The sequence below is a fragment of the Hemitrygon akajei genome, chromosome 25, assembly GCF_048418815.1.
Source record: "Hemitrygon akajei chromosome 25, sHemAka1.3, whole genome shotgun sequence".
Classification (NCBI taxonomy): domain Eukaryota; kingdom Metazoa; phylum Chordata; class Chondrichthyes; order Myliobatiformes; family Dasyatidae; genus Hemitrygon; species Hemitrygon akajei.
The window spans coordinates 1,337,645-1,359,050 of NC_133148.1; the positions used below are offsets into that span (position 1 = coordinate 1,337,645).

The following is a 21,406-nucleotide window of genomic DNA, read 5'->3' on the forward strand; positions in this document are numbered from 1 at the left end:
AAAACACTCAGGTTCAAGTCAGGTGTACATATTAATAAAACACAGGGGACTGGTCAGGTGTACATTCTGATAAAACACCTGGGGTCGGGTTGGGTCTACAGTCCAATAAAACACCCGGGGTTGGGTTTGATGTAGGTTCTGATAAAACACACAGGGTTGGGTCGGGTGTACATTTGATAAAACACCCGGGTCGGTCGGGTGTACGTTCCAATAAATCACCCTATATTGGTTCTGATCAATCACTCAGGGTCGGGTTTGGTGTAGTTTCCAGTCTCTGACCTGCCCACACACCTGTTCCACAGAATTGCCGCTGTAGTCAAGGGTGAGCATGTCGTACTTGCCGGCAACTTTCTCAAAGTTTGCCCTCTGGGACCACTCATTCTTGGTCTTGTCAAAAAACCTGGCAGAGGGAAAGCAGAGAAAAATTAGGAACAGGTAAGATGGGAAAATCTAAATTTCTCCTGTCCATGGGAATATGTGATGGGACAGCGTGGAGCCTTACTGCATCCCTGTCCTCTCAACACTACCATCAGTGAGGAGATACAGGAGCACGAAGCTCACACTGAATATTTTAGTCACTGCGTCTTCCCCTACACCATCAGATTTCAGAACAGGCAATGCATCAACCCATGAACACTACCCCAATATTTTTGCACTACTAATTTTAACCTTTTTTTTAATGTATAATTTATGTTTGTAATTTTTTAATGCATTGCACTGTATTGTTGCCACAAAACAACGTATTTCATGACATACAGTCGGCCCTCCTTATCCACGGATTCCGTATGCGTGGATTCGACCAACCGCGGATCGGGAAAACCTGGAAGTTCCCTCATCAGCACTCGTTGCTTCAGCATGTACAGACTACTTTTTCTTGTCATTATTCCCTAAACAATACAGTATAACAACTATTTACATAGCATTTACATTGTATTAGGTATTATAAGTACCAAGGAATGTCTTAAAGGTACAGGCCGTCCCCGGGTTATGATTGAGTTCCATTTTTGAGTCCATCTTTAAGTCGAATTTGAAGTCGGAACAGGTACATCCAGTAATATTTAGCGTCAGTTAGTCAAACGTTTTTCTTAGTACAGAGTACATATTTTACCTTTCTATGCATATAAAACACTTAAGAAACATACGTATTTCAATAATTTAACCACTGTGTTGCTTAGTAATAATTGTAGCTTTCATCGGGGCAGGGCCTTTCATATGCTCCATGAAAACTGTTCCAATCTTTGATTGATTGTAGCCTAACGCATTTCCAATGACCGATGGCGGTTCACCTCTTTCCGATCGCTTTATTACTTCCACCTTATTTTCGTGAACGGAAACACCGCGGATTCAGAGCTGCGACGCCAGGTCCTAATGTCCACCGCACGGAGACACATTAAATAAAGTCCGGGGTTCCGCTGGGTCCTAAAGACCCCCGCATTTTCGTATCCATGCGGGGGGGTTCCCGGAACCAATCCCCCACAGATAAGGAGGGCTGACTGTATATTAAACCTGATTCGGATTCTGGACGGAGCCTGACCCTGTCCCTGGGAGTGAGTGACGGGACGGTGTGGAGGGAGCCTCACCCTGTGTCTGACCCTGTCCCTGGGAGTGAGTGACGGGACAGTGTGGAGGGAGCCTCACCCTGTGTCTGACCCTGTCCCTTTTTTAAAAATTATTACAAAAATAATAAATAATAAATAATAAATAATACAGTCTGCCCGGGGAGATCCTCCCGCCACCCGTTTCCAAGACCCTCGGATGGGAGTGTGTGACAGGACAGTGTGGAGGGAGCCTCACCCTGTGTCTGACCCTGTCCCTGGGAGTGTGTGACGGGACGGTGTGGAGGGAGCCTCACCCTGTGACTGACCCTGTCCCTGGGAGTGTGTGACGGGACGGTGCGGAGGGAGCCTCACCCTGTGTCTGACCCTGTCCCTGGGAGTGTGTGACGGGACGGTGCGGAGGGAGCCTCACCCTGTGTCTGACCCTGTCCCTGGTAGTGTGTGACGGGACGGTGCGGAGGGAGCCTCACCCTGTGTCTGACCCTGTCCCCGGGAGTGAGTGACGGGACGGTGTGGAGTGAGCCTCACCCTGTGTCTGACCCTGTCCCTGGGAGTGTGTGACGGGACGGTGCGGAGGGAGCCTCACTCTGTGTCTGACCCTGTCCCTGGGAGTGTGTGACGGGACGGTGCGGAGGGAGCCTCACCCTGTGTCTGACCCTGTCCCTGGGTGTGTGTGTCGGGACGGTGCGGAGGGAGCCTCACCCTGTGCCTGACCCTGTCCCTGGGAGTGTGTGACGGGACGGTGTGGAGGGAGCCTCACCCTGTGTCTGACCCTGTCCCTGGGAGTGTGTGACGGGACGGTGTGGAGGGAGCCTCACCCTGTGTCTGACCCTGTCCCTGGTAGTGTGTGATGGGACAGTATGGAGGGAGCCTCACCCTGTCCCTGGGAGTGTGTGACGGGACGGTGTGGAGGGAGCCTCACCCTGTGTCTGACCCTGTCCCTGGGAGTGTGTGACGGGACGGTGCGGAGGGAGCCTCACCCTGTGTCTGACCCTGTCCCTGGGAGTGTGTGACGGGACGGTGTGGAGGGAGCTCACCCTGTCCCTGGGAGTGTGTGACGGGACGGTGTGGAGAGAGCCTCACCCTGTGTCTGACCCTGTCCCTGGGAGTGTGTGACGGGACGGTGCGGAGGGAGCCTCACCCTGTGTCTGACCCTGTCCCTGGGAGTGTGTGACGGGATGGTGTGGAGGGAGCTCACCCTGTCCCTGGGAGTGTGTGACGGGATGGTGTGGAGGGAGCCTCACCCTGTGTCTGACCCTGTCCCTGGGAGTGTGTGACGGGATGGTGTGGAGGGAGCCTCACCCTGTGTCTGACCCTGTCCCTGGGAGTGTGTGACGGGACAGTGTGGAGGGAGCCTCACCCTGTCCCTGGTAGTGTGTGATGGGACGGTATGGAGGGAGCCTCACCCTGTCCCTGGGAGTGTGTGACGGGACGGTGTGGAGGGAGCCTCACCCTGTGTCTGACCCTGTCTCTGGGAGTGTGTGACGGGACGGTGTGGAGGGAGCCTCACCCTGTGTCTGACCCTGTCCCTGGGAGTGTGTGACGGGACGGTGTGGAGGGAGCCTCACCCTGTGTCTGACCCTGTCCCTGGGAGTGTGTGACGGGACGGTGCGGAGGGAGCCTCACCCTGTGTCTGACCCTGTCCCTGGGAGTGTGTGACGGGACGGTGCGGAGGGAGCCTCACCCTGTGTCTGACCCTGTCCCTGGTAGTGTGTGACGGGACGGTGCGGAGGGAGCCTCACCCTGTGTCTGACCCTGTCCCTGGGAGTGTGTGACGGGACGGTGCGGAGGGAGCCTCACTCTGTGTCTGACCCTGTCCCTGGGAGTGTGTGACGGGACGGTGCGGAGGGAGCCTCACCCTGTGTCTGACCCTGTCCCTGGGTGTGTGTGACGGGACGGTGCGGAGGGAGCCTCACCCTGTGCCTGACCCTGTCCCTGGGAGTGTGTGACGGGACGGTGTGGAGGGAGCCTCACCCTGTGTCTAACCCTGTCCCTGGGAGTGTGTGACGGGACGGTGTGGAGGGAGCCTCACCCTGTGTCTGACCCTGTCCCTGGTAGTGTGTGATGGGACAGTATGGAGGGAGCCTCACCCTGTCCCTGGGAGTGTGTGACGGGACGGTGTGGAGGGAGCCTCACCCTGTGTCTGACCCTGTCCCTGGGAGTGTGTGACGGGACGGTGTGGAGGGAGCTCACCCTGTCCCTGGGAGTGTGTGACGGGACGGTGTGGAGGGAGCCTCACCCTGTGTCTGACCCTGTCCCTGGGAGTGTGTGACGGGACGGTGTGGAGGGAGCTCACCCTGTCCCTGGGAGTGTGTGACGGGATGGTGTGGAGGGAGCCTCACCGTGTCTGACCCTGTCCCTGGGAGTGTGTGACGGGACGGTGTGGAGGGAGCCTCACCCTGTCCCTGGTAGTGTGTGATGGGACGGTATGGAGAGAGCCTCACCCTGTCCCTGGGAGTGTGTGACGGGACGGTGTGGAGGGAGCCTCACCCTGTGTCTGACCCTGTCCCTGGGAGTGTGTGACGGGACGGTGTGGAGGGAGCCTCACCCTGTGTCTGACCCTGTCCCTAGGAGTGTGTGACGGGACGGTGTGGAGGGAGCCTCACCCTGTCCCTGGGAGTGTGTGACGGGACGGTGTGGAGGGAGCCTCACCCTGTGTCTGACCCTGTCCCTGGGAGTGTGTGACGGGACGGTGTGGAGGGAGCCTCACCCTGTGTCTGACCCTGTCCCTGGGAGTGTGTGACGGGACGGTGTGGAGGGAGCCTCACCCTGTGTCTGACCCTGTCCCTGGTAGTGTGTGATGGGATGGTATGGAGGGAGACTCACCCTGTGTCTGACCCTGTCCCTGGGAGTGTGTGACGGGACGGTGTGGAGGGAGCCTCACCCTGTGTCTGACCCTGTCCCTTGGAGTGTGTGACGGAACGGTGTGGAGGGAGCCTCACCCTGTGTCTGACCCTGTCCCTGGGAGTGTGTGACGGGACGGTGTGGAGGGAGCCTCACCCTGTCCCTGGGAGTGTGTGACGGGACGGTGTGGAGGGAGCCTCACCCTGTGTCTGACCCTGTCCCTGGGAGTGTGTGACGGGACGGTGTGGAGGGAGCCTCACCCTGTGTCTGACCCTGTCCCTGGGAGTGTGTGACGGGACGGTGTGGAGGGAGCCTCACCCTGTGTCTGACCCTGTCCCTGGTAGTGTGTGATGGGATGGTATGGAGGGAGACTCACCCTGTGTCTGACCCTGTCCCTGGGAGTGTGTGACGGGACGGTGTGGAGGGAGCCTCACCCTGTGTCTGACCCTGTCCCCGGAAGTGTGTGACGGGACGGTGTGGAGGGAGCCTCACCCTGTGTCTGACCCTGTCCCTGGGAGTGTGTGACGGAACGGTGTACAGGGAGCCTCACCCTGTCCCTGGGAGTGTGTGACGGGACGGTGTGGAGGGAGCCTCACCCTGTGTCTGACCCTGTCCCCGGGAGTGTGTGATGGGATGGTGTGGAGGGAGCCTCACCCTGTGACTGACCCTGTCCCTGGGAGTGAGTGACGGGACGGTGTGGAGGGAGCCTCACCCTGTGTCTGACCCTGTCCCTGGGAGTGTGTGACGGGACGGTGTGGAGGGAGCCTCACTGTGTCTGAGCTTGTCCCGGCGAGTGTGTGACAAGACAGAGGGAGCCTCATTTTGTTGGAAAATGTTCACTGGTACCAACGAAATGAAGTACAATGCATGACCCCGAACGGCCATGCCTGGGACATCGAGAGGTCTTTCTCCTGCCCCTGGCCCTCAGAAGCATTCCGTGGCAATTCCTCATTTACTCACTTTTTCTCAAAGATCTCCTTGGCTTTCTGTAGATCAGCTCCACATGGAATCAAGCTGTTCTGTCCCACCTTGCCCACTGAAAAGGAAAATGTTTCCCAACTAAACATCGGGTTTATAATCCACAGCCTTCCCTGACCCCTTGCGTCCGGTTTAATCGCACCCCTTTAATCCGGACCCTTGCTGACCCCTTTGACTCTTTTTACTCATCATCCCTCTCTGTCTCATTTAGTATGAACCCCGTACCCCTGATCAGCTCACCATCACACCCCTCTTGAAACGACTCTCATTCTGTCCTATTTAACATCTCATCCTTCATCCTCCACCCTTGTTAGTCCTCTCTGTCCTATAATAGCTCAATCCTCCATCCAGACCCTCGCAGGCACCCTCTGTCCCGTTAATATTTCTCCCTCTTGATCAGAACCTCATTAACCCTCTGTCCAAATTAATATCTCACCCCCTCACTCGGGACCCTTGTTAACCCCTGACCCTTTTAATATCTCACCTTCTCCTGGATCAAGATTCCCATTCACCCCTCTGTCCCATTTAATATTCCCAACCCCTCTGATCAGGATTCCATGTAACATCCAATCCGTCTCCACCCCCTCAGATCAGGATCCTCACAACCCCTTCAATATTGTTTATTACCTCCATCCACCCACCCCTTCTCTACAATTGGAATTATGGTTAACCTCTGTCTCACAAATTACTACTCCAACCCCCTCCAGATCAGGACCCTCATTACGCACCTCTGTCCCATTTAATTCCCCCCCCCATTAAGATTCTCATTAATCGCCACACCCACTCCGTCTAATATGCCTTTCACATAATCAGGGCACTCACTAACCTCCTCGGTCCCATTTAGTATCTCACCCCCTCACAGTAAGGATTCTGGTTAAATTCTCTGACCCATGCAATTCCCCCACCTGGATCAGGACTCTCATTAAATACCCCCATCCCAAAAATATTCAACCCCTCCACAACCAGGACTCGTAAGCCCCCTCCTTCCTGTTAATATCCCACCCTTCCCCAATCAGGACACTCGTTAACCCCTCTGTCCCGTTATTATTCCACCCCTCTGCAATGTGGACCCGCGATGTCGCCCTGTCCCATTAATATGCCACCCCTCTCCAATGAAGACCCACGTTGATGCCCTGTCCTATTTATATGCCATCCCTCTCCAACAAGGACCCTTGTTAACCCCTTCTGTCCAATTAATATTCCACCCCTCCTTGATCAGGACTCTTGTTAATCCCCTCTGTCCAGTTAATATTCCAACACTCTCCAATCAGAACCCTCATTAACTGTCCCATTAATTATCCACCCCCACCTTGAGGACCTCCGTTGACCCCATCTGTCCTGTTAATACTCCACCACTCCCAATCAGAACCCCTGTTGACCCTCTCTGTCCATTAATATTCCACATCTCCCCAATCAAGACACTAGCTAACCTTGTAGGTCTCATTAACATTCCATCACTCCCCAATCAGGACACTCATTAAACCCGTCCCATTAATATTCCACCCCTCCCCTACGAGGACCCTCATGAACCACTTCTGTACCGCTGGTATTCCACCCCTCCCCAAACAGGACTCTTATTACTCCTCTCTTCCCTGTTAATATTCCACCTCTCCAGATCAGGACCCTTATAAATCCTCCCTGTCCTACTCTGTTGTCCAGTGGTCAGGCAGGTCACGGCCTGCTCTCAGGGTGAGAGCTTCCTCGGGATCTCCCGGCCAGCGGCCTTGGGGTCTGACGGCAGGACACTCACCCCTTCCCCAGCGCATCCACACGTTGAACCTCCTGCTGTCGTCGTCCTGCAGCAGCTGAATGATGTAGAACTTGTTGTTATTGAACTGCAGATTTGTCTGCATGGGGGAAGAAATAGTTGGACGAAGTGTCAGAAATGGACGCAGGCATTTTCTCCAGCTCTCTCCAATCACAAACTTCAAACTTGCCCCTAGCACACCTCCACAGCCAAGTTAATGTTTCTGATGCTGGATGTTCACCCTTTTCCTCACACTCCCCACCCCCCCAATTTTGTGTGTGTGTGTGTGTGTGTGTGTGTGTGTGTGTGTGTGTGTGTGTGTGTGTGTGTGTGTGTGTGTGTGTGTGTGTGTGTGTGTGTGTGTGTGTGTGTGCGCGCGCGCAGCGCTGCGCGCGTGTGTAAGTGCAAGTGTGTGTGTGTGTGTCTGTGTGTGCGCGCGCACCGCGTGCACATGCACATCACAGAAAGTTTGGCACAAGAAACAAGAACAAGATAAATTTTAGGCAGTGTCAATATTTCACTTGCAGTCTTTTTCCATCCCTGTCTCCCTCTTAAATTCACTGGCTTTCCTCCCTGCAGGTCCCTGAGCAGCTTTTTCTAAAACGTTTTTTGGTGCCTGGCCAACACACATAAAAAGCTGGAGACAGTAGGTCAGGCAGCATCTATGGAGAGGTCCTACATCAGGACCAGAAAGGAAGGGGGCAGAAGGTCGGGAGGAGGAATACATTGGTGAGACTGGCTAGGGGAGAAGATAGTGGGATGAATCAAGAAGCTGGGAGGGGATAGTTGGAAGAGTTAAAGGGGCTGAAGAAAAAAGGATCTATAGGACCACAGGAGAAAGGAAAGGAGGTGGGGTATCAGAGGGTGACCCTTACTGATGATGAGCCTCAGACTGTAACATCAACTGTTTATTTCCCTCCAGAGATGCTGCCTGACTTGCTGAGTTCTTCAAGCATATTGTGTGATTTGCTCCTGATTTCCAGCATCTGCAGAATCCCGTGTCCAGGACTTTGGAGGCAGCCTGGTTCTAGGGAATGTTGAGGGAGGGTTTATACACAGACTGGAGGACATCCCCTGGACCATTCGGAAGGAAAGAGGCCAGAGAGTGAGGGAACATGGCTAGAGAGGGGGAAATCAGCAGGGTCCCAGGAAGCAGTCAGACCTACCTGGTTTAGGAGTGCATCATAGACTTCATCTGCCTCACAGTAGACATGTGCCTGGAAGAGAGGCAGAGGGGACAGTCAGGATTGGGGGTCAAGAGTGTGTGGGGCTTTTCAATGACCTAACAGCTGGTCCACCCTACAAATCCTTCATGACCTTCACACTTCACAGTATCCTACCCCTACCCCCACCCCCAACAAATCAGAATTAGGAGAGAGAAGGTACAGAGCCTCAGGGCTCACACCACCAGGTTCAGGAAGAGTTATTACCCTTCAACCATCAGGCTCTTGAACCAAAGGGGATAGATTCACTCAACTTCACTTGGCCCATCATTGAAATGCTCCCACAGCCTCTGGACTCACTTTCAAGGACTCTTCATCTCATGTTCTGGATACTTACTGCTTATTTATTTATAATCATTTATTTTTTGTATTTGCACAGTTTGTTGTCTTTTGCAACACTGATCGACCGCCTAAGTTGGTGCAACTTTTTCACTGATTCTATTCTGGATTCAGTGAGTCTGCCCACAAGGAAGTGCCTCGACCCCCTGACCTTTCCAGTCTGGCCCAGCATTTAGCTCTCCACTTGAACAACAGTTTTGTTTATTATTGACGCATGTAGCGAGGGGCAGTGAGAAACTTTGTTCTGCGTCAGTGGGGAAGAAGCAATCCTTCAGCCTGGTGGTACGTGCTTCCAGACCTTCGTATCCTCTAGTCGATGGGTGTGGAGAGAAGAGAGAATGTCCCGGGGGGGGATCTTTGATTGTGCTGGCTGCTTTACCGAAGCAGTGAGAAGTGTAGAGAGAGACACGCCCCCTTCCAACTATCACGGAGGAGCTACAACACTCAACATTTTAGTAACAGCTTCCTTTCCTTCGCCATCAGATTGCTAAACAGTCCATGAATCTATGAGCACTGTTCCTCATTTACATGATTCATTTAATTCCTATTGCAATTTATGGTAATTTATTTGAGTCTTGCACTGGCCTGCTGCCACAAAACAATGAATTTGGCAACATACTGTATGTGAGTGATAATAAACCTGATTCGGATATGAATTTGATGCTCTGTGCCTGAGATGCCGCCACAGGAGAGTTTATCACAGCACCTGTGCGCTCATGGACAGGTGCAGTTGAGATAAACTTGACCCTGACTTTGACTCTGTTCTGAGAGAATGGGACTGTGGGTTGGGTGCAGGGTTGTATCTCTCTCTCCTCCCTTTCCCTCCACTGGCCTTACCTTCCCCTGCTTCTCCTGACATTCAGCATCCACAGCAGCCTTACCCTTCACTACAAGCGTCCTCACGGTACCTGGGGTGTGGAGAGGAGGGCAGGGAGGTGAAAACATGAGAGATAAAGCATTCCTTCCCCCACCCCCTCAGTGCAACTCACTCTTTCTCCCCACAGATCATACCCACCCCCGGATGCACCCCCTATTCCCCCGCCTCTCCCCTCCCAGCTCTATACAACCCCACCCCAAGCAACCTCCCCCATCTCCCCACTCCTTCTGCAAATGCACCTCCAACACTGGGACCCAACCCCCATCTTTCCCCACCACACACCAATCTTTCCCCCACCGCACCCCCATCTTTCCCCACCACACACCAATCTTTCCCCCACCACACCCCATCTTTCCCCCACCACACCCCCATCTTTCCCCCACCACACCCCCATCTTTCCCCCACCACACCCCATCTTTCCCCCACCACACCCCATCTTTCCCCCACCACACCCCCATCTTTCCCCCACCACACCCCATCTTTCCCCCACCACACCCCATCTTTCCCCCACCACACCCCCATCTTTCCCCCACCACACACCAATCTTTCCCCACCACACACCAATCTTTCCCCACCACACACCAATCTTCCCCACCACACCCCATCTTTCCCCCCCACACCCCATCTTTCCCCCACCGCACCCCATCTTTCCCCCACCGCACCCCCATCTTTCCCCACCGCACCCCCATATTTCCCCCACCACACCAATCTTTCCCCCACCGCACCCCCATCTTTCCCCCACCGCACCCCCATCTTTCCCCACCACACCCCCATCTTTCCCCCACCACACCCCCATCTTTCCCCCACCACACACCAATCTTTCCCCACCACACACCAATCTTTCCCCACCACACAACAATCTTCCCCACCACACCCCATCTTTCCCCCACCACACCCCATCTTTCCCCCACCGCACCCCCATCTTTCCCCACCGCACCCCCATATTTCCCCCACCACACCCCCATCTTTGCCCACCACACCAATCTTTCCCCCACCGCACCCCCATCTTTCCCCCACCACACACCAATCTTTCCCCACCACACACCAATCTTTCCCCACCACACACCAATCTTTCCCCACCACACACCCATCTTTCCCCCACCACACACCTATCTTTCCCCCACCACACACCTATCTTTTCCCACCACACACCAATCTTTTCCCACCAGACACCCCTTTCCCCACCACACACCCATCTTTCCCCCACCACAACCCCATAACACTGTCCCCTCACCCCTGACAAAATCTCAACCTGAGGCACACACTCCCCTCCCAAGTCGTCCAGCGTGGACCACGAACAATCTTCCCTCCCCTAAAGCAGGACTCACCATCGCCCCCCTCTCCACCAGGGGAGGTGGGAACGTTTGTGGATGGGGCCCTCCGAGATCTCTTGGCTGCAGCAGGGGCACTGGTCTGGGGACAGGGTCCAGCAGAGACTGGAGGAGCACTGGGGCTGGTCGACTGAACAGCATCTGTAGGGAGGGGTTGTTGTGTAACGGAGAGGGAGAGAGGGAGCAGGGAAAAGACACAGGCAGGGGAAGGGAGGGCAGAACAAATCATTATCCTGATGCCTCCCAACTGTCTGTACAAACCTGCCAGAAACACCAATGAACTGACAGAGCAAACTGCCCCCACCCTCCGTAATCCCCTCCCCAAGGAGACCCCAAGCACTCCCACCCACCCCTTCCCACTCACCCACTAGCTCTCCACTCCTTCTCCCATCCCAACTCGTCCACCCTCCCTCATCCCTCTCCCTCCCTGCCTGCTTATATTCCCACACCTCCTCCAACACTCTCTCACCAGACAGAACACGTCCCATCTTGCGTTCGGCCTGGCTACGCTTGTTGACCTGTCTCATACTGGCCGTATCCAGCAAGTAGCGGTTGCGGCCGACGGTCAGGCTGACCGTCTGGGGCTTGGGCTGCCTCTTCGCCGTCTCCAGCTCCCGACAGGTGTCTGCGCTGTATCCCTGCCAGATGCCTCCATCGTCCTCCCACTGCCACAGGTAGTCTGAAGGGGAAATCACAGGGTGAGGCTCCCTCCACACCGTCCCGTCACACACTCCCAGGGACAGGGTCAGACACAGGGTGAGGCTCCCTCCACACCGTCCCGTCACACACTCCCAGGGACAGGGTCAGACACAGGGTGAGCCTCCCTCCACACCGTCCCGTCACACACTCCCAGGGACAGGGTCAGACACAGGGTGAGGCTCCCTCCACACCGTCCCGTCACACACTCCCAGAGATAGGGTCAGACACAGGGTGAGGCTCCCTCCACACCGTCCCGTCACACACTCCCAGGGACAGGATCAGACACAGGGTGAGGCTACCTCCACACCGTCCCGTCACACACTCCCAGGGACAGGGTCAGACACCGGGTGAGGCTCCCTCCACACCATCCCGTCACGCACTCCCAGGGACAGCGTCAGACACAGGGTGAGGCTCCCTCCACACCGTCCCGTCACACACTCCCAGGGACAGGGTCAGACACAGGGTGAGGCTCCCTCCACAACGTCCCGTCACACACTCCCAGGGACAGGGTCAGACTGAGGGTGAGGCTCCCTCCACACAGTCCCGTCACACACTCCCAGGGACAGCGTCAGACACAGGGTGAGGCTCCCTCCGCACCGTCCCGTCACGCACTCCCAGGGACAGGGTCAGACACAGGGTGAAGCTCCCTCCACACCGTCCCATCACACACTCCCGGGGACAGGGTCAGACACAGGGTGAAGCTCCCTCCGCACCATCCCGTCACGCACTCCCAGGGACAGGGTCAGACACAGGGTCAGGCTCCCTCCACACCGTCCCGTCACACACTCTCAGGGACAGGGTCAGACACAGGGTGAGGCTCCCTCCACACCGTCCCGTCACACATTTCTGGGACAGATACTCACAGTCCTCCTTGTCCCTCACTGCACAGCGGACCGTCCTTTCAAAGCCCGTCTGTGTGTTCACCTGGACCATTTTTTGCAAATCCACATTGAGGGTGGTGGCTGGAGTCACAGACAGGAGAACTGATGAACTCCCAGAGCTGTGGAGAAAACATCAGAGATCTTCAATCGGCAGCTCCTCACTTCCTCATGCTCAACACCCCACCCCAACCCTCTGCTGCAGGGATTCTATACAAACATCAGTGTGATCTGACCTCTCCACCATCCCACCAGTCCAGGGAGAAGAGTTTCTGGGGGTGCACTGGAATCACCGTGGTGTGGATTGTTAGTGATTACTGATAAATGGGATAAACACGGATTGGGACTGCATGGCCAGCACTGACATTGTGGTCTAAACAGCCTCTTAACATGAAGAATTAAGCTCTAGATCACAGAACCCATGAGCATCCAGTAGAGAAACAGGTCCTTTGGCCACTACTTCAACGCTGACCCCATTTCCCTCATCTACACAGATCCTATTTGACCACATTGGGACCACACCGTCTAAATTGTCCTAAACGTGGCAATTGTATCTGATGCTACCATCTTTCTGAGACTTTGCTCAGCGGTGAGTGTTGTGACTGTGATCGAAGTGACCGGAGAAACACTGAAGCTGATGATATGGAACAAGCAAACACTCTGATGGAGATACTTTTGGTCGAGGCTCCCTGACCCAACATTTCATCACATTTTTGTATGTTAACGAACAAAGGTAACTATAGGACTTCTATAGTGACAATGCATTCATAATACTTCTTTTCAGTTACATATAATTTTCAAATACCTGAATCTTCACACCAATACACCCAAAATGAGTGTTAATCACTGCTCTCTCCGAGCTACATTCATGCATTTGCAGACATCTCAGGTCAATAGGGTGTTTAAAGCATTCATGCAGATACAGATATCTCTCAGGTCAATGTTTCCTGGTCTACAATTAATCTTAGGCTACATCCACACTAGACCGGATAATTTTGAAAACACCGGTTTCGTGTAAAAACGATAGGCGTCCACACTATGCGTTTTTAAAAAATATCTCTGTCCACATAAACGGAGATTTCTGCGAATCTCCTCCTACTGCACATGCGCAGGACACATCTACCGAAAATAAGCGACATGTTTGGTGTCGAATCTCGCCGTGAAAGATGGTGCGTGTTTGTTCAGTTACAGACTAGAAAAACTTAAACGACGGGCAGCTGCTGGCTCTCGCGCAGGAGAACTTAAAAGTAAAAAAAAACATACTGGAGTGTACGGAGGCAACCGACAGGGAGTTCATGGACAGACTGACCCAGTTGATGACGAACATTGAAAAACTGACTAGCCCTGTTGCATTAATAAAGCACCTTTTTAAATGTATAAAACATGTCTGCATCAGTGTTATCTTGTATTTCCATACGTTACATTCGGCTGTTATACATCTATTGTCAAAGAAGTACTTGCATAAATAGGTAAACCACCTTCATATGAGCAAGGACAGAAAACAGGGCAAAGTGAGTATACTTATTTATTCAGTAAGTTATGGGTCAAAGTATTTGGTGAGTACATTTCTAACTCTTCAGGCGTCAGTCTCAGTTGCCGTCTGTTCTGAAATTGTTAGGTTGCGTTCAAGAATACAATGAAATAGTGCGCTGCCGTCTGACAGCGTTTTCAGATTTCTCCGGTTACCCCGCCCACACTGATCCGGCCAATCCGGCGTTTTCAAAAATACACACTTCGGAGAGCGTTTCTGAAAAGCTCTGGTTTCAGTGTGGACGGAGAGTAAAAACGAAGAGAAAAAGCTTTGGTTACGGATTTATCCGGTGTAGTGTGGACGTAGCCTCAAAATGCAGTTCCAGGAAGACCATTGTTCTGGGCTCCATTTAAAATTCAATCTAAAATCCATCTTAAAGTTTGAAGACTGGTTGCTGGTCAAAATACTATATTTCTTACCTCCAGAGTACACTGTAACAGTGAGGGCATAGAGTTAAGGACAGAGGGGATCTGAGGGATATAGTTTTTCCACACAGATGGAATTTGAATATGAATTGACTTTATTTCTTACATTCTTCGAATACACGAGTAAAAATCTTCACGTTACGTCTCTGTCTACAGTTTCTAAATGCGCAATGTGCAATCATAGTAATTTATAATAATTTAAAATAAATAGAACAGTCAATGTAACATAGAAATACACTCAGATCAGTGTGAGTTAATCAGTCTGATGACCTGGTGGAGAAGCTGCCCTGGAGACTGTTGGTCCTGGCTTTTAAGCTGTGGTACTATTCCCTGGGTGGTAGCAGCTGGAATAGATTGTGGTTGGGGTGACTCGGGTCCCAATGATCCTTTTCACACACCTGTCTTTGTAAATGTCCTGAATCATGGAAGTTCACAACTACAGATGCGCTGGGCTGTCAGCAGAGCCCTGCGATTGAGGGAAGTACAGTTCCCATACCAGGCAGTGATGCAGCCAGTCAGGTGCTCTCAATTATGCCACTGTAGAAAGTTCTTGGGATTTGGGGGCCCACATCAAACCTCCTCAACTGTCTGAAGTTAAAGAGGTGCTGTTGTGCCTTTTTCACCACACAGCTGGTGTGTACAGACCTCGGTAATGTGGATGCCAAGGAACTTAAAGCTGTTTACCCTCTCAACCCTAGATCCATTGGTGTCAATAGGGGTTAGCCTGTCTCCATTCCTCCTGTAGTCCACAACGAGCTCCCTTGTTTTTGCGCCATTGAGGGAGAGGTTGTTTCCTTGACACCACTGTGTCAGAGAGATGACTTCTTCCCTGTAGGCCACCTCGTTATTGTTTGAGATTAGGCCAATCAATGTAGTGTTATTGGCAAATTTAATTAGCAGATTAGAGCTGGGAGTGGCAACACAGTCATGGGTATACAGGCAATAGAGGAGGGGACTTGGTACACAGCCCTGAGAGGCTCCTGTATTGAGAGTCAGAAGGGTGGAGGTTGATATCTGGAATTTCTACAGACTTACGGTGGAGAACATTCTGACTGGTTACAATACAGTCTGGTCTGGAGCTTCCAATGTGCAGGATCGACAGAGGCTGCAGACCACTGCAGACTCGTCCTGCTCCATCACAGGCACAAGCTTAACTATGCAGGCCAATTTAACTGAGGTTTGAACAGACATCTTCAAGTATCTCTCTGAACAGTCCACTGTCCTTAAGGCTTCATGGGGGCCACCATCATCCTCAGAGGGTGATAATAATCTGCCTCAATGTCTACTGTCCAGAGGCACTAACATGAACAATAATGAAGTGCTGCTATCGATTGCATTAAATCCCATCTTACACTGGAGACTTTCCAGTTCACTTATCACTCAAAACGGTCCACTAATGATGCCATAGCCTCTGCACTGCATTCTGTCTTGTGCCACCTAGAAAAAGGTGTCTCATGTGCCAGGATACTGTTTATTAACTTCGGCTCAGCATTTAGTCCGAAAATTCCTTAGAAGCTGATGGATAAATTGCCCCTGCTGGGTCTCAACACCTCTCGCTGTAACTGGATCCTGGACTTCTTGAGAGAATGGCCACAGTCAGTCCATGTTTCTAACTCTATCACACTAAGCACCAGCACTCCCCAGGGCTGCATGCTCAGCCTGCTGCTGTTCACGCTTCTGATATATGACAGCATTGCAAGATCCAGCTCAAACCGAATCATCAAATTCGCTGATGCCACACAGTGGTTTGCCTCATCATAACGGCGACAAGGAGGCATACAGAGGAGGAATAGGTGGTAGAATGGTGTGAGCACAACAATTTGACAAGACCGAAGAGATGACACTGTGCTTTAGGAAGGTGCAGACTGACCTCTCCTCACTGTTCCTCCTTAGAGAGTTAGGACACCAAGTTTCTTGGCATGCACAATACTGAAGATTTCACCTGGACCCTCAAAATCACCTCTTTAGTGGAATAAGCACAGCGTTGTCTTCCTCCACAACCCCCCCCCCCCCCTCACCACCAACACGCTCAATTTTAACCTATTTTTACAGCAGCATCATCGAGAGCATCCTGACCAGCTGTATCACCATCTGATACCGGAAATACAAGGCATCTGACTGCAAATCCCTACAGAGGATTGCGAGGACTGCTGAGAGGATCATCAGGATTTCTCTTCCACCTATGACAGATATTTATCAGGAGCATTGTATACACAGGGCCCTCAGCATTGGTAATGATCCCTCCCATCCGTCCAACAACCTCTTTGAGCCCCTAGCATCAGCAGGTACTAGAGCATTAGGACAAGACCTATGAGGATAGTAAACAGCTTCCTACCCCCAGGCCGAAAGACCATCATATCTCATCAGTACGAGCGCAAATAGCATTATACTGTTTACTTTTTAACTTGTGTCACAAATGCACCTTATTATTTGTGATAACATTACTTTATGTGTTATGTGAGTTACATGTACTATGTTGTGCACCTTGGACCTAGGAACATTTGAGAATACACGTGTACAGTTGAATGATAATAACCTTCAAACTGAGCCCTCTACACAAGAGGACATTTTCAAGTGAAGGTTCCTCAAAAAGGCAGCACGTCATCAAGAACCCTCACGACTCAGGACATCTGAATTCGAGTCCTCGGCATTCTTAAGTGAGAGGGTAAGCAACCAGAGGTCGTGGTCCATGTAGGTACTGACGACATAGATAGGAAGAGTGATGGGGTCCCGCAGAGTGAGGTCAAGGAGATAGGTGCCTAGTTAAAGGAGAAGACCTCCAGGGCTGCGATCTCAGGACTGCTACCCATGCCATGGGAACCAGAGTAGAAATTGGAGAGGTTGTGGATACAGATGTTGTTAACATGTCAGACAGACAGGAATCAAAAGGCTGAGCATAGTGTGACTAATGATCTGAGCTGCAAGTATTTTGATACACAAAGTATTGTAGGAAAGACATATGAGGTCAGGGCATGGATCAACACATGGAATTATGACACTGTAGCCATTAGTGATATACGTTTGCAGGAGGGGCAAGACTGGCAGCTCAATATTCTGGGGTTCCATAGTTTTAGACATGACAGAGCGGGAGGGATAAAAGGGGGAGGAGCGGTCAGGGAAAATTTCACGACAGATTGGAGAGCTCGTCTAGCGAGGCTTTATGGGTGGAACTGAGGAATAAGAAAGGTATGACCATGTTAATGGGGCTGTATTATTGACCAACAGTCCGCGGGAACAAATTTGCAGAGAGATCACAGACTGCTGCAAGAAACATAGTTTGTTATAGTAAGTGTTTCAACTCTCCACGTATTGACTGGGACTATCATACTGTAAAAGATCTAGATGGGATAGTTTGTCAAATGTGGTCGGGAAAGTTTCCTTCATCAGTATATCCAAGTCCCAATGAGAGTGTGTGATACTTGATCTGCTACCAGGGAATGAGACAGGGCAGGTCACAGAAGCTTTGTAGCAGAATACTTTACGTCTAGTGATCTAGATGCCGTAAGTTTCAAAGTAAGTTTGGAAAAGGATAGCTCTGGTCCTTGGGTTGAGAATCTAAATTAGAGAAATGGTATCAGAAAGGATCTGGCAAGTGGGGATAGGGACAAATTGCTTCTGGCAAAGGTACATTTGGTAAGTTGGAAGCTGTCAAACGTGAAATTCTGTGAGTACAAAGCTTGCACGTGCTTGTCAGAATAAAAGGTAAAGATAACAGGTTTAGGAAATCTTGGCCCTGGTTAAGGAAAAAGAGGAGGTGCATGGCAGGTAGGAACAATTGAGGTACTCATGGAATATAAAAAGTGCAACAGGAGATTTAAAAGAGAAATCAGAATGGCTAAAAGAAGGCATGAGTCTGCCCTAATAAGTGCTGGGTCCATTACGATTTGTCATCTATATCAATGAGCTGGATGATAATGCGGTAAACTGGATCAGCAAATTTGTGGATGACACCTAGATTGGGGGTGTAGTAGACAGCGAGGAGGGCTATCATGGCTTGCAGAGGGATATGCGTCAGCTGGAAAAATGGCAGATGGAATTTAATGCAGACAAGTGCGGGGTATTGCACATCTGTAGGACCATCCAGGGTTAGTCTTAGTGAACGGTAGGGCACTGAGGAGTCGGGTAGAACAAAGGGACCTGGGACTACAGATTTATAATTCCTTGAAAGTGGTGGCACACGTAAATAGGGTTGTAAAGAGAGCTTTTGGCACACTGACCTTCATAAATCAAAGTACTGACTACAGGAGATAGGAAGTAATATTGAAGTTGTATAAGATTTTGGTGAGGCTTCATTTGTAATATTCTGTGCAGTTTTGGTCACCTACCTGCAGGAAAGATGTAAATGAGGTTGAAAGTGTACTGAGAAGATTTACAAGGATGTTGTTGGGACAGGAGGATCTGACTTATGAGGAAAAATTAAATAATTTATTCCTTGGAACATAGAAGATTGAGAGGAGATTTGATAGTGGTATGGAAAATTATGAGGGGTATAAATGCAAGCAGGTTTTTACACAGAGGTTGGGTGGGACTACAACTAGAGGTCATGGTTAAAAGCAAAAGCTTAAAAGTTTAAGGGGAACATGAAGGGTAACTTCTTCCCTTAGAGGGTCGTGAGAATCTGGATTGCACATCCAGCACAAGTGGTGCATGCTAGCTTGATTTCAATGCTTAAGAGAAGCTTGGATAGGTACAGATGCAGGAAAAAGTTTCTGAACCCTTTTGCAATTAATAACTCATAAAACGTGGTCCGATCTTCATCTGAGTCACAATAATAGACAAACACAATCTGCCTAAACTAATAACAAACAAACAATTGCACTTCCTATTTCTTTATTGAACACATTGTTTAATCATTCACATTCCAGGCTGGAAAAAGGATGTGAACTCCTGTATTTAATAACTGACAGAACCTCCTTTAAGCAGCAATAACCCCCAGCAAACGTTTCCTGTAGCTGCCGATCAGATTTGCACAACAGCAAGGAGGAATTTTAGACCCATTCTTCCATATACAACTGTATCAGTTCATCAGTATTTCTGGGATACCTTGCATGAAAAGCCCTCTTCAGGTCTTGCCACAGCTTTTGAGTTGGGTTAAGGTCTGGCCTCTGACTTGGCCATTCCAAAACACAAATTTTCATCTTTTAAAACCATTCTGTTGTTGATTTACTCGTGTGTTTTGGATCATTGTCTTGTTGCATCATCCAACTTCATATTAAGCTTCAGGTGAGGGACTGCTACCTTGGCATTCTCCTGTAAAACGTCCTAATACAATTTTAAGTTCATTGTTCCCTCAATTGCAAACTGCCCAGGCTCTGAGGCAGGAAAGCAGCCCCAAACCATTATATTCCTTTCTCCGTGCTTCACAACTGGGATGAGGTTTCGGTGTCGGCATGCAGTGCCCTTTTTCCTCCAAACATAGCAATATGCATTTCTGCCGAAAAGTTCAACTTTTGTCTTATTTGTCCACAGAACATTGTCCCAGAAGTGTTGTGGAACATCCAGGTGATCTTCTGTAAATGTATTTTTTTGAGAGCAGTGGTTTCCTCATGGTGTCCTTCCATGAACACCATTCTAGTTCTGTGTTTTTCTTATAGTGGACGCACAAACAGAGACTTCTAGAGCTTTCTGCAGGTCATTGCTGCTACCACTAGGTTCTTTTTCACCTCCTTCAGCAGTCATTGATTGCAACACCTGACTTTAAAAAAAAAGCTTTTGTAGAAGGCATTGCCTCAGAGGATCATATAGACTTTTGATCCTAGACTGCAGTTGTATAAACGTTGTACTCAGTATTAATAAGAAGAATAATTGTTTGTGTGCTATTACTTTAGGCAGATTGTGTTTCTATATTATTGTGACAGATGAAGACAGGACCACATTTTACCAGTAACTAATGCAGGAAAATTACTACCACTGGGGTGGAGGTACAGGAGCTCGAAAACCCTCAATCAACGTTTTAGGGACAGCTTCTTCCCCTTCACCATCAGATGGAGGGAGTGGGTCTGTGCTGAAGAAGGCTGTGCAAGGAATGTCCAGTGAAGGGTCGCAGCATGAAACATTGACCGTTCACTTCCCACCCTGGATGCTGCCCGACCTGCTGAGTTTCTCTGGCATTTTATGTGTTGGAGGAGGTCAATCATGGTCTGACAGAGTGGAGATGGGAGGTTGGAAGGCCAGGGTGTCCGCATTAACACAGCACAGATAGATAAGAGCTGGGATCAGAGGAATAAAGGCTGAGTACAGGAAATTAGGACTAGCAGGATGAGTGCAGGGGCCAGCACAGATGCGTGTGGCTCGATGAACTCCGAGCTGAATGACTCACCGCAAAGCCCTCGAGATCTCCTGGCCGTGCTCGTCCAAGTAAACGCTCCACTTTCCACCATCCGCTTCCCATTCCCAGCGGAACTCCAGGTCCTCCTCCTCTCCCGGGACCTTCCGTCTTCGAGCTGCAGGGGAGAAGAAACAGCACGGTTAACAGCAGTGGCCCAGGGAAAGCGCCAGTCCTGCGGCATTACACCCCCTCATCTCAGCTGCCTCTGGCTTGGGGTGGGGTCGTTGTTCGGGATTCATCCCGCTTCCTTAACGGTCAATACTTATTGGTTAATTGTTGCCACAGGTACTAGGGTAGAATGAAAAGATGGCCTTGCATACTGTTCATGTATCAAATCATTACAAAGCGCACAGAGCTGGAATAAGTTAAAGCAATAACAATGCAGAAGAAAATGTCAAAGCTACTACAGGTAAACTTTAAAGTGTAAGATCATAACAAGGTAGACTGTGAGGCCCAGAGTCCGTCTGATTACACAAGAGGCCCGTTCAAGAAACTGCTAACAGCAGGGTAGAAGCTGTACTTGATCCTGGCGGTATATGCTTTCAAACTTTTGTATCTTCTACCCAATCTTTGATTGTGCTGGCTGCTTTACCGAGGGAGAGACGAGTGTGGACAGAGTCCACAGAGGAGAAGCTAGTTTCCGTGACGTA

General features: G+C 50.8%; 1 protein-coding gene across 3 annotated transcripts in view; it reads right to left on the minus strand.

The window, feature by feature from the left end:
- Positions 1 to 21,406, minus strand: part of parp2 (poly (ADP-ribose) polymerase 2) — a 45,950-nt gene that overhangs the window by 20,983 nt on the left and 3,561 nt on the right. For all 3 annotated transcript variants that reach the window (XM_073028904.1, XM_073028905.1, XM_073028906.1), the window contains exons 2-10: positions 20,748 to 20,871; positions 12,458 to 12,594; positions 11,365 to 11,574; positions 10,893 to 11,036; positions 9,525 to 9,595; positions 8,292 to 8,342; positions 7,129 to 7,225; positions 5,361 to 5,436; positions 292 to 400 (exon numbers count right to left, since the gene is read on the minus strand). In XM_073028904.1, coding sequence (XP_072885005.1) covers positions 292 to 400; positions 5,361 to 5,436; positions 7,129 to 7,225; positions 8,292 to 8,342; positions 9,525 to 9,595; positions 10,893 to 11,036; positions 11,365 to 11,574; positions 12,458 to 12,594; positions 20,748 to 20,871 — 1,019 coding nt within the window. The remainder of the gene's footprint in view (positions 1 to 291; positions 401 to 5,360; positions 5,437 to 7,128; positions 7,226 to 8,291; positions 8,343 to 9,524; positions 9,596 to 10,892; positions 11,037 to 11,364; positions 11,575 to 12,457; positions 12,595 to 20,747; positions 20,872 to 21,406) is intronic.